The sequence below is a fragment of the Sinocyclocheilus anshuiensis genome, unplaced genomic scaffold, assembly GCF_001515605.1.
Source record: "Sinocyclocheilus anshuiensis isolate Anshui unplaced genomic scaffold, SAMN03320099.WGS_v1.1 scaffold173, whole genome shotgun sequence".
Classification (NCBI taxonomy): domain Eukaryota; kingdom Metazoa; phylum Chordata; class Actinopteri; order Cypriniformes; family Cyprinidae; genus Sinocyclocheilus; species Sinocyclocheilus anshuiensis.
The window spans coordinates 208,718-222,151 of NW_015536480.1; the positions used below are offsets into that span (position 1 = coordinate 208,718).

The 13,434-nt window shown below is 37.3% G+C and overlaps 1 protein-coding gene across 1 annotated transcript in view; it reads left to right on the top strand.

The window, feature by feature from the left end:
- LOC107677672 (transmembrane channel-like protein 6) overlaps positions 1–13,158 on the top strand; it is an 18,214-nt gene extending 5,056 nt beyond the window's left edge. The window contains exons 7-18 of the mRNA XM_016472713.1: positions 985–1,112; positions 1,144–1,321; positions 1,447–1,613; positions 1,704–1,848; positions 3,741–3,908; positions 9,374–9,522; positions 10,661–10,754; positions 11,007–11,104; positions 11,177–11,272; positions 11,359–11,434; positions 12,489–12,622; positions 12,978–13,158. Of these exons, the coding sequence (XP_016328199.1) occupies positions 985–1,112; positions 1,144–1,321; positions 1,447–1,613; positions 1,704–1,848; positions 3,741–3,908; positions 9,374–9,522; positions 10,661–10,754; positions 11,007–11,104; positions 11,177–11,272; positions 11,359–11,434; positions 12,489–12,622; positions 12,978–13,158 (1,614 nt within the window). The remainder of the gene's footprint in view (positions 1–984; positions 1,113–1,143; positions 1,322–1,446; positions 1,614–1,703; positions 1,849–3,740; positions 3,909–9,373; positions 9,523–10,660; positions 10,755–11,006; positions 11,105–11,176; positions 11,273–11,358; positions 11,435–12,488; positions 12,623–12,977) is intronic.
- Positions 13,159–13,434: the final 276 nt, after the last annotated feature.

Genomic DNA, 13,434 nt, shown 5'->3' on the forward strand with positions numbered 1-13,434 from the left:
GGGCTGAGGAGACGTGAGACGTGTGGATCCATCTGCAAGCTTTTATTTAAGAGACGTGGTATAACAGGCAGGGTCGAACAATGGCAAACAGGTATATGGCGGGCAAAACACAAGAATAGTCCCAGGGCTCGCGTAGGTCACCGATCGGCAGACAGAATCACAGGGGCGAGACGAGAGGGAAAAATCCAGGAAAACAGGCAAAGATCAGAAACCGCGGAAACAGGCAAGGCAAGGCAAAACAAGGAAAACACAGAGATTCGGAATGGGGTACGGGCTAAACAATACTCAGCAGAGAAAGGTGGTTAGAGTGGGTGTTATATAGTGAGTGAGGTGATTAGAAACAGCTGTGTGCAATGAGTGCAATCAGTGCAGTGTGCAAATCGTGCAAAGAATGATGGGATATGTAGTCCGGGGTGCTATGCAACAGTTTGTGTTGTGCGAGAGTCAATGTAATGGAAAGGGTGACCTCTGGTGGTGAATAAACGGAAGTCCATGGACCGAATTCGTGACACTTTACAATCATGTGGGGGGGTCTCTCCTCAACCACCTCCTTCTTCCCACCACACGGCAGAAAAAGTCTTTATATAATTTTTACTGTGGGGGGGTCTCTCCTCAACCACCGCCTTCTTCCCACCACACGGCAGAAAAAGTCTTTATATAATTTTTATTGAATGGTCAGTTTTTTCAAAATGGTAATTGGTGGTAATGGTAATGGAAATTTTTCAAAATATTTTTTTTTGCAGTTAATTAAATATCAAATCAATGGGTTTTATCTACAATCATTTTTCAGTTTTCTCTCAATGCTGATTTTATTCCTTCATTGCTTTAACAAAGTAGGGGGACACCAATTTATACCCTATTCATACAAATAACCATTGAATGTGGCATTTTTTTATATTTTCAGATTTTCCGAGTAGAGTTTAATACTGAAATCAACAGTTCTTGATTCATTAACCTGTATGCACACTTGTTTTTGCTGCATAGGTTTTGTGTGGTGGCTGCTACGGTAGAGTCTCCCAGCAGAAATCCATACAGTTCTGGCAGGGAGTGCTTAAAAACATCAGTGCTCACTTCGGCACTGGGATTCTGTCCTATTTCATCTTCCTCAGAAGACCTCTGGCAGGGAGTGCTTAAAAACATCAGTGCTGACTTCGGCACTGGGATTCTGTCCTATTTCATCTTCCTCAGAAGACTGTTACATTACAACATCCTCCTCTTCCTCATCACCGGCCTTTTCCTGGTCCTGCCACAAATCTCGAATCCTCCATCATCAAAAAACAAACCCGCAGCCACAGCTGACCTCTGGATGCTTACTGGCATGGTAGTATATGCATATTTTAAAAAGTTGGTGCTTTATATTAGGGTTTCCAGTCCCTGGAAATTTAAGATGGCCTACATTTTTATTACTTGGACTCTGAATGCTATGGTTTTTTTGTTCCTCAACAGGGCATTCTCACAGACTCTGTGATGTTTTATGGCCACTATGCCAACTCCACCAATGAAAACTGCAAAGCAGAAATAAAACTGTGTCCAGAAAATTACAACATGCCACTGGCGTATATTTTTACTATTGGAGCAGGCATGTTTATCACATGTGTACTGCTTGTTTATAGGTTTGTCTGTTTTCCTTATACATTGTGTTAATTCAATTTCACATCATTAGCTTGCTCTGTGATTAAGTGAGATTTTGTTCATCCTTTCAGTATATCTAAATCATTCGGAAAGAGTTTCCGCATATTCAAGGCTACCGGTAACCTAGCTTTAAAGGTTTTCTGCTCTTGGGATTTTAAAGTCAGCAAGAAACGGTCTGTTAAGCTGCAGTCGGTGAACATCTGCATTCAGCTGAAGGTTTGTGTCATTATGACTCTTCATGATAAAACTAATTTATGCTCCAGAGAAGTAATAATTGCATTGAAAAATGCCATGCACAAGCATGTTGGTATATTTAAATAGATGTTTGCACAGTAAAGTCAAATAAAATGTTCTGGTTAAGGTCAACATAGTGATATGAATAAAAAAGATAAAGATATTGCTAACCCTAGACTGCAACTTCCACTTTATTAACTTTCTAAAGTGTCACAAAGACAAGGCCAAAGAAGCTTATAATAGCTGGATCTGGCAACACGACGGAGGCTTTGCCTGTGCCCTCTCTCACAACTCTCTCAAGTATTGTTCACTCTGTCTAAATTGAATAAGCTATACAAACTGTCTAAATTGAATAAGCTATACATGCACACACTCATATAAGGAGTTTTAAACTGCAAGTTAGTCATTTAGTAAACAGATTTTATTTTTGAACACGAAAAACTCAGATAAACCGTTCTCAAGCCAGGCTCCCACAGGCTGGTCAACCACTTTAACCACCCAGAAAACCAACCTGAGTGTTGTAAAAACCAGCAACAATCTTATGCTAGTTTTAATGATGTGTGTCATTTGCAAACACTTTAGAATACTGTTCTGTAATTAATAACTAGGAACAAATGGGGTACACAATATTAACATTGTAGTTACCAATTTCGACAAGAAATGCTGATTAATGAATTAGAGCACATAACTGATTGCGGTAGTTCTCTGTTAGCTCACAATTTTTTTTTTAACTAGTTTTTTTTTAAATTCCTCCCAGAGAACTACTAAGAAACTATATATATATATATATATATATATATACTGTCTTTAACTGAAAAATTTGTGTTTACTATTGTCATTTTGCATTATTGACACTATTTTCCTAATTAATGCTGTTCAGTTGCTTTGACACAATCTGTATTGTTAAAAGCGCTATATAAATAAAGGTGACTTGACTTGACTTGACTATATAGTTTCATCTAATCAATAACTAACTACTGCAGAACAAATTGACATTTTAACCACTAGGCTACATTAACATTTATTTATCATCACTTACATAATCAACAGCAGACTTATGATTACTTTAAGTTGTTAATTAGTACATTTTATCTTTCCTTTTACAGAGCTGTTTACTGACTATGGACAATTTTAAGAAAATGGCTTTTTAAATTCTGTTTTCAGTACTAATCCTGTTTTCAATTTTTCTGGCATTGCTCTGATACTCTTATTTGTATTCTTTTAATTTTTACACATAATCACTACTTAAATGAAGAGTTGTCAGCTTAAGTCCACACTTCTCACTGAATCACGAGAGCATCACATAGACTGTAACATTTCGAGTCATGAGCCAAACCCCAAATGCCAAAACATTGTAACTTTAGTGATTTATTTATTTGGATGTACCTCACAGAAATGTATGGTTCTATGTGTCTCCTACCACAGATTTCTTTTGTATATCTCTCCTAACCATTATGAATGGTGACAAGATTCTGTACATTATGATTAGGTTTTGTAAGTATCATAGTACTACATCTTTCTAAAGGAATGAATAGCTATTTAGAACAGTATTCTAAAGTCAATATCATGGTCACAAATAATGACTCAAGTGTTACCAAATCCATCAGAAGGAATTACTATCCAAAACCTTGTTTCTTGTCAGTTCATAGCTGTTAGAATGTTAATATTGCATTACTCATTTGTTCCTGTGTATTCATTAATGATGGAATAGTATTCTAATGTTAAAATACTTGCTCCAACCCCACTGCATAAGTGACAATTGTGTTTGATGACACTAGTGGAGCAGAAATGACACTTAACACGTAACATTGCATGTATATTTTGTTGACTTTTACAAAGAAGCTTAGATTTGAGTGATTACATTTTTGTTTTAGGAGATGCTGTCTGAGCTCAGCTGCAAAAAACAGAAGAGGAACTTGTATTCAACTTTTGGCTGGTTGAGTCTACACTTTCTTGTATGGTCTATTTGCCTACTTTGCATAGCTGCCTGCATGCTGGCTGTTTACTACTTACACCGTTACATTGACCAGGACAGTTCCACGGTAAGGGTCTGGTCATAGTGTTGAATAGACAACAGGAAGGCAACAGGATGCTTAACACTTAAGAAAGCACACAGTTCATGATAGAAAATACCAGTCACATCCTGTTCAGTTCACACACCAGTTATTTTTGCTGCCTCATTACAATGCAAACAGCTTTATTTTCAAAGGTAACTGATTGCTACTCTTTAGGGAAAGTAATGCATTATGTTACTTTTTTAATCTGGGCGGGGCTTACTTGCTTGTTTGTTTTTAATATAAAAAAGTTATATTTTTGGCAAATGTAAAAAGTCCTTTCACACCAAAAGTGAAATTAATAGAAAAAGTATACAGAGCAGCTCAATCAAGCCTTTCAGTTGTGCTTCCATTCTGGATTGCATAAAGAATAGGACGCAGAAGAAGAAAGTTCAACACTCTTTAGCAAAAAAAAAAAAAAAACACACAAACAAAACAAAACAAATGTTATGTTTACCTAAAGTCATTTTTGCTAGTATGGTTGAATTGGATCACCGAACATCAGCAGCAAATATATTGGTTAATAAAATGGGATTAAATACATAAAGGATATTTGTGTTATTATGATACATTTGTCATATTCTGATACATCATATTGCATTTCACGGTTTTTATTCATTTTGAGGAATACTAAATCTGTTTTTGTGCAAGTGAGATGAGTAAATGCATGTTCACATTTAGTGAAGCGCTATCATGTTACACAGTGCACACAACGCCTCTGCATTTACTCCTGATTTCTCTCAACAAGATAGGAGAGCTGTCAGTCAATAAATGGGAAAACAGTAACTGGCATTACTTATCTGAAAAAAGTAACTCAAGATATTTTCCTGTAAAATAAAAAGTAATGCATTAATTTACTAGTTACTTGAAAAAGTAATCTGATTACATAACTTGCATCTCCACAACTTACTAGTGATATAGTAGGATACTGTACTTAGTTACACAGGAAGAAGTAAATAAGTTACAACGGTGTACCTTAATGGCGCTTTTCCACTGCGTGGTACGACTCGGCTCGAACAGACAACGAAACAGCCACTTTTTGGTTGTTAAAAAAGGTCCGCTTGTTCAAAACAGTTGTGTTCGATCCTTCGCTGACTGTGCTGATTTAAATCTAGTGGTTCTTTTGTGTTTGTGTTGCAAGTTCAGTGACGCAGGTAGTGATGAATCTCTCCAGCCAATCCGTGATCAGCAGAGTTTACACGTCACGTTTTGGTAACGGTACGGTTCACTTGGAACCTCAACCAAGGTGGTACTAAAAAAAGTACCAGGTACCAGGTACTGTACCCAGTGGAAAACCCCCCAAAAGTGAGCCGTACCGTGCCGTACCATGCAGTGGAAAAGCGCCATTAGAAAACCCAACCCAGTGAGAATGTGCATTAGTTAATCAAATTTATTGTAAATTGGTAAATGGTTAATTTTACCAGTTAATTGATAAAGAAAATCTATTTATGACATTATTTTTGACAGCATCCTCATTTTACAGCAGCTTTTAACAGTACTGTAGCTTTGCAGGTAGGTTTCTTGAAGCATCCTGGAGACATTAGCCCCTTTCACACAGTAATACCAGTAAATTGCCGTAAAATTACCGGAACGACTTTACCGGTAAATACAAAAATGCTCTGTTCACACAGGCAACAACGTTCCGTCTTTTTACCGGTAAAGCACCATTCACACATCAGTTTCAAATTACTGCTAAATTCTGTGACATCATTAACCAAATGACCTCTTAACGGCTGCACCTCCCGGTGTTGTGTTTGTAAACATGGAGGGGATAAATGCGGTCAGTGTTTTTGTTGATGTTTTCATTTTTGTATCAAACGTTCACATTCATGCAGCGCTTTTGGCCCAGAGACATCACATTACATGACTGCAAATCAAACCAAAGACTATAGAATACCCAAGATGTGTCACTGAATGGGGAAAAACGCAACACTCAATATGGCCGCTCTATCAAAGGAAGCCCCGCCTTCTGAGCAAAAGAGCCAATCGCTAATCGGTAAAGTCATTGCGTCACTGCAGCTGCCGTTAAAAGTCCCGGTTGCTATAGAAACAGTCAGCGTCTGAGACGTGTGCCTAGGACTGCGCATGCGCGCTGGCTGGTCTAGCCTGAGAAATATCTTTTTATAACAACTTTTATGAGACATTTGTTGTCAGATTTCATCGGTAATTTCAAACATGAAATTTTATCATAAGCTTGGTGAACAGTTTTGGAGAATTTGATGTTTCCCCATTCAAAGAGATAGGAGCTGCACTTGCATGCCCAAGAGGCGTTTCAAAGATGACCGCCGAGTGACATGACTTGCCTTAAAGGGACTTTGATCAAACTACACAGCGCAGAGTAAATGCGTCATCTGCGTCAGAATGTTATGATTGGCCCAGAGCCGTTGAAGTTATGTCAGCGCATTCTGAACTCATATGCACTCATATCGGTAATCTTCATTCTGCGTTCACACACAGCATCATTCCGGCAATTTACTGGTAATGTTACAACTTCTCATGCTGGTAAATTGCCGGAACAAATCTACCAGTATTTTTTTGAAAAGGTCTTGTTCAGACATGATCTTTTAACGGTAATTTACTGGTAATTTTCCAGTAAAGTCTGTATGTGTGAAAGGGGCTATTGTCACAGTTCTTCTGGATTAAGTCTGTCTCAGTTTGTTCTGTTTATTCATGTCATTCCAGACAGACTGGGTGATGATCAGATCAGATCTCTGTGTGGAGCACAAAAATCTCACTGGATTATTACAGTTAATGCCAAAATGAGTGTTTGGAAATGTAAACTGATATTTCCTACTGACACAATAGACTAGAGCAATGGATAGAAATAACTGACTTAAAACCATTTTTTAGCTGGTGAAAATACTAGTGCTCTAATAATTTTAGCCACCACTGTATGTTTTTTTTTTTTTTCGGGAATTCTTTATGCATTTCTGTAAATCAGCAAATATATTGGTTAATAAAATGGGATTAAATACATAAAGGATATTTGTGTTATTATGATACATTTGTCATATTCTGATACATCATATTGCATTTCACGGTTTTTATTCATTTTGAGGAATACTAAATCTGTTTTTGTGCAAGTGAGATGAGTAAATGCATGTTCACATTTAGTGAAGCGCTATCATGTTACACAGTGCACACAACGCCTCTGCATTTACTCCTGATTTCTCTCAACAAGATAGGAGAGCTGTCAGTCAATAAATGGGAAAACAGTAACTGGCATTACTTATCTGAAAAAAGTAACTCAAGATATTTTCCTGTAAAATAAAAAGTAATGCATTAATTTACTAGTTACTTGAAAAAGTAATCTGATTACATAACTTGCATCTCCACAACTTACTAGTGATATAGTAGGATACTGTACTTAGTTACACAGGAAGAAGTAAATAAGTTACAACGGTGTACCTTAATGGCGCTTTTCCACTGCGTGGTACGACTCGGCTCGAACAGACAACGAAACAGCCACTTTTTGGTTGTTAAAAAAGGTCCGCTTGTTCAAAACAGTTGTGTTCGATCCTTCGCTGACTGTGCTGATTTAAATCTAGTGGTTCTTTTGTGTTTGTGTTGCAAGTTCAGTGACGCAGGTAGTGATGAATCTCTCCAGCCAATCCGTGATCAGCAGAGTTTACACGTCACGTTTTGGTAACGGTACGGTTCACTTGGAACCTCAACCAAGGTGGTACTAAAAAAAGTACCAGGTACCAGGTACTGTACCCAGTGGAAAACCCCCCAAAAGTGAGCCGTACCGTGCCGTACCATGCAGTGGAAAAGCGCCATTAGAAAACCCAACCCAGTGAGAATGTGCATTAGTTAATCAAATTTATTGTAAATTGGTAAATGGTTAATTTTACCAGTTAATTGATAAAGAAAATCTATTTATGACATTATTTTTGACAGCATCCTCATTTTACAGCAGCTTTTAACAGTACTGTAGCTTTGCAGGTAGGTTTCTTGAAGCATCCTGGAGACATTAGCCCCTTTCACACAGTAATACCAGTAAATTGCCGTAAAATTACCGGAACGACTTTACCGGTAAATACAAAAATGCTCTGTTCACACAGGCAACAACGTTCCGTCTTTTTACCGGTAAAGCACCATTCACACATCAGTTTCAAATTACTGCTAAATTCTGTGACATCATTAACCAAATGACCTCTTAACGGCTGCACCTCCCGGTGTTGTGTTTGTAAACATGGAGGGGATAAATGCGGTCAGTGTTTTTGTTGATGTTTTCATTTTTGTATCAAACGTTCACATTCATGCAGCGCTTTTGGCCCAGAGACATCACATTACATGACTGCAAATCAAACCAAAGACTATAGAATACCCAAGATGTGTCACTGAATGGGGAAAAACGCAACACTCAATATGGCCGCTCTATCAAAGGAAGCCCCGCCTTCTGAGCAAAAGAGCCAATCGCTAATCGGTAAAGTCATTGCGTCACTGCAGCTGCCGTTAAAAGTCCCGGTTGCTATAGAAACAGTCAGCGTCTGAGACGTGTGCCTAGGACTGCGCATGCGCGCTGGCTGGTCTAGCCTGAGAAATATCTTTTTATAACAACTTTTATGAGACATTTGTTGTCAGATTTCATCGGTAATTTCAAACATGAAATTTTATCATAAGCTTGGTGAACAGTTTTGGAGAATTTGATGTTTCCCCATTCAAAGAGATAGGAGCTGCACTTGCATGCCCAAGAGGCGTTTCAAAGATGACCGCCGAGTGACATGACTTGCCTTAAAGGGACTTTGATCAAACTACACAGCGCAGAGTAAATGCGTCATCTGCGTCAGAATGTTATGATTGGCCCAGAGCCGTTGAAGTTATGTCAGCGCATTCTGAACTCATATGCACTCATATCGGTAATCTTCATTCTGCGTTCACACACAGCATCATTCCGGCAATTTACTGGTAATGTTACAACTTCTCATGCTGGTAAATTGCCGGAACAAATCTACCAGTATTTTTTTGAAAAGGTCTTGTTCAGACATGATCTTTTAACGGTAATTTACTGGTAATTTTCCAGTAAAGTCTGTATGTGTGAAAGGGGCTATTGTCACAGTTCTTCTGGATTAAGTCTGTCTCAGTTTGTTCTGTTTATTCATGTCATTCCAGACAGACTGGGTGATGATCAGATCAGATCTCTGTGTGGAGCACAAAAATCTCACTGGATTATTACAGTTAATGCCAAAATGAGTGTTTGGAAATGTAAACTGATATTTCCTACTGACACAATAGACTAGAGCAATGGATAGAAATAACTGACTTAAAACCATTTTTTAGCTGGTGAAAATACTAGTGCTCTAATAATTTTAGCCACCACTGTATGTTTTTTTTTTTTTTCGAGAATTCTTTATGCATTTCTGTAAATTCTTGTTTCTTTGTCCTTCCTTTAGAACTAAAATACAATACATTATTTGATATATTGTGTGTTTATGTCTTTATATATGTAGGCGAACTCTGTTCAGAAAGCTGTTGATTTGCTGAAACTGCCTTTGGTCGTGTCTTGCGTCAATCATCTACTGCCTGGTTTCTTCGACATGTTATCCAGGGTAGAGCATTACGACTCCCCGAGCACTCCGATTTATGTGTCCATTGTAAGGTCGGGGAAGCTATCAATTTATTTATTTTTCTTCTCATCTGTTCACTTATTTATTCACTTCCTGTCTAATTCTGCTGTGAGCTAAGCTCCGTTTCCTTTCAGTGCAGCAGGAAGCAACTTTAACATGCTTCATTTGATTGCCTTTGAATTGATGCTTTAAATATTTTCTGCTCACTAGTGTGACATTTTAATTTAGCATGACTCATATCTTGAGAAATACCCTAAACCTTCAGAGACATTGTTTGTCTGTTTTAATAACAAAAAAGTTAGCCAACCAAACCATTACATTGCATCATTTAATAAATGTGTGCATATATAACACAAGCAGTTTTTTATTTACTCTTATATTATGCAATTCATACAGACAGTGATTTGAACTATATGGTGATATAATATGATGTCATGTATATAAATATATGAGTTATATACACTCTCATGACTGTGTATCAAGGTCAGTAAGTAGAGTATCTGATAATTTGACTTTTGTATGACATATCAAGATGATGAGATTCTCACATTTCAAATAACCCTTCAAACCCCATATTTATGATATCTGTAAGTTTGTTACCTAAACAATTTGGTAGCACTTTAGTATAGGGACCAATTCTCACTATTAACTATTTGCTTGTTAGCACGCCTATTATTAACATATTGGCTGTTTATTAGTATTTATAAAGCACATATTCTGCATGACCATATTCTACATCCCTAATCCCAATGTCTGAATTTAACAACTACCTTACTATTAATAAGCAGCAAATTAGGAGATTATTGTGGCAATGGTTTGTTAATAGCGATAATTGGATCTTAAAATAAAGTGTGACCAAAAAGTTATACAAATTGATAATTTAAGAGCATGAATACAGAGATTACATGTACAAGATTCTTTTCGCATGCATTTGAAATTAGATTTCTAAAAAAATGGTAATTTTTTATCATTTTGCACATTCTTGTTTTCCATTTAAATATATATCACTAATAACAAATAACATATCTGTGCATTTCCTAGTTTTAGTTTAGAAATACCCATGCATTTCCAGTTAAGTTTGTTGTAACATAAGACTGTTTGTTATCAATAGAATCAAATTTCCAAGTCACTGAGTGTTCATCAAAGACATTTCAGTTTCTTCTTTCACAGGAACCTGTTGTTGAAGGGTTGCATTTTTGGTGTATTGTGTTACTACTGGCTCAAGAACATTTCTGGCTGGAAGAATGGACAAAATACACGGCAGGTGACCAAAAACATGAAACCTGACCTTTTTTATTAAACAATGCATAGACAGAATGTTATTACATTGACACAATAATAACAAAACAATATTAAGCACCCAGTCCTTACAGGTTGTTGATTTGTTGTATGAGAATATTAGAACTTAATTACAAATAATTAAAAAATACTCCTCTAAAAATAAATATCGTCTATATGAGTTTATGAGTTGAATATGAAATGAGGCAGGCTTGTCTTCATTTGTGCTTACTTGCAGTGCTGGGAGACATTGGTTGGTCAAGAGCTTTACCGTTTGGTTTTAATGGATCTGCTATTTGCGATGTCGTACATCGTCTTGGCAGAATTTCTGTGGGGGTAAGTTCTCACGTTTCCATATGATAGCAGTGATGTTTAGGAGGGATGTGTTGACTCTTTCTGCCCCTTCAGGCTGTGTATTAGAAACATCACATTAAGAAGAAGGAAACTAGAGTTTGACATTGCACGAGATGTTCTGGAGCTCATCTACGGTCAAACACTTGTGTGGTACTGTCATCTCCTCCACATGAAGACACATTACATTGTGCTCTGACAGCTTGTCACTAACAGTATTTTACGGTTTCTCTTCGTAGGTTTGGTGTGCTGTTTTCACCGCTGTTGCCTGCAGTTCAAATTGGGAAACTGTTTCTACTGTTCTACTTCAAAAAGGTCAAGATCTTCATAGTCCTTTTAGGCTTCATTGGGTTGAAGGTGCATGGAGGATAGAAGATCGAGTTTAATGCTTTAAATGTAAAAGTGTAGTTCCCCGAAAAATGAAAGTCTGTCATCATTTACTTACCATCATGCTGTTCTTAGAGCACAAAAAGGAGAAGATATTTGCTGAGTGTATGTGCTTAGGATAGTGAATGGGAATTCTGGAATACTGCCAAGCACCAAAAAGACTAAAAGTGGATTATGTATTTCAGGTTTTGTGAAGAGATACAAGAGCTTTGTGAGAAGCAAGTGAAAAATGAAGTTATTTACTCGCATCACATTTTTCAAACTTGTCATGTCATAATCGTTCACATGACATTCAAGAATCAATGGCATCAATGACATCAAACCTGGTGCAACACATTTAAAGGTAGTTTACTACTATTTTTTAATTAGACACAAGAATGATTGAGCTTTGAGAACACCAGTGGATGGGGACATTATAAGTGAATGACAACCTTCATTTTAATCTGTTCCTCACACAAAGCTATTGTATGGCTCCGAAGACTTGTAATATAGCAAGTTATATGAGCTTCCTTTATAGTGTTTTTTTTAAACTTAAAAAAAAAAAAAAGATGCAAAAAAACCTTTACCTTAAGAGGTACCGCATTGACTATTTTGTACCGTATCTACCCTTAAATGGTTCATAGTAGTACCATAAGGGTACATATTACTATATTACAACTTTAGTGTACTAATATGCATCTTTTGGGGTGGATAAGGTACAAGATTGTCCATCCAAGGGTGATCTGGGAGAGTATACCTTTCCTTAACCTTTCATCATCCAGTTTGGAAGTATGAAACAGAACATAATACAGGGTAAAAAAGAAAACAATACAGGGTTGTAATGACATGATGTCAGAAGTTTCACAAATGAGAAATGTTCTTTTTGCTGCAATGTACTGTAGACAAAGACATTGTGTCTTTAACTGTATAATAATTCATTTCAGATGTTAATTTATATTATCCAGGGACAATTACCTACATATGTTTGTCACCCCCTTTACAGACGAGTTTGATGATGAACTTTCAACCACCCAGGAAACACTGGAGGGCCACTCAGATGAGCACATTCTTCATTAAACTCCTGTTTTTCCCCTCCTTCACTGGGGCCCTTGCATGTGTAATTTATACAATGTGGAGGTTTGTCTCTTCATATACATTCACATTCTCCAGAATACTGCCGACGGAGGACCAAATCTGGCAAAATCAGAAATAAATAATGTATTAACACACACCCCAGAGCTTCCTCTCTACAAGGTGGTCTATAATACTAGTAAAAAAAGTCCATTTGATGGGACAGTTAAAGAGATAGATGTCTCAAAAATAATTCTCATATTGTTCCAAATTTTTTTTTTTTTGGAGTGGAACACAAAACATGTTTCAGCAGGTGGTCCTCCATAGGAAATTTCACATGCACACACACTCATTGTTTGTCTTGACAAAGCAAATTATGTAAATTATGTAAAGTCATTAAAGTGCAAGTGTGTTTTTTTAGGGTCGAGCCCTCATCAGATTGTGGGCCCTTCAGTAACCTCCGCAGCATGCTTCTCTTAGTCAAGAAGTGGATCAGGGACCTGGGCAAGTCGAATCCCAGTATGTTGTGGCTCAGCTGGGCTTATAATAACTTGGTGGACAACCCTTTGTTCCTCTTCATCACTGCAGGCCTGTTCCTGTGAGTACTCCTCGCTCATTGGAATGCTGGGTGCAGTATGGATATGGGTCATTTTAACAGTCATCTCTGTCTTTTTCCAGCACCATTATATACATTCACATGCAAGTTTTGGATGGCCAAAAGATGATCATTGCTAGGTTACAAGAACAAATAGACAATGTGAGTATTGTGAGCCTTGTGGAAAAGTACGCTACCATATTTACAATGAGTACATATTACCAGGGGTGTCATGCACTCATTATAATGGAGAGGTTCGATAACACCGCTTCCCATCTGAAGT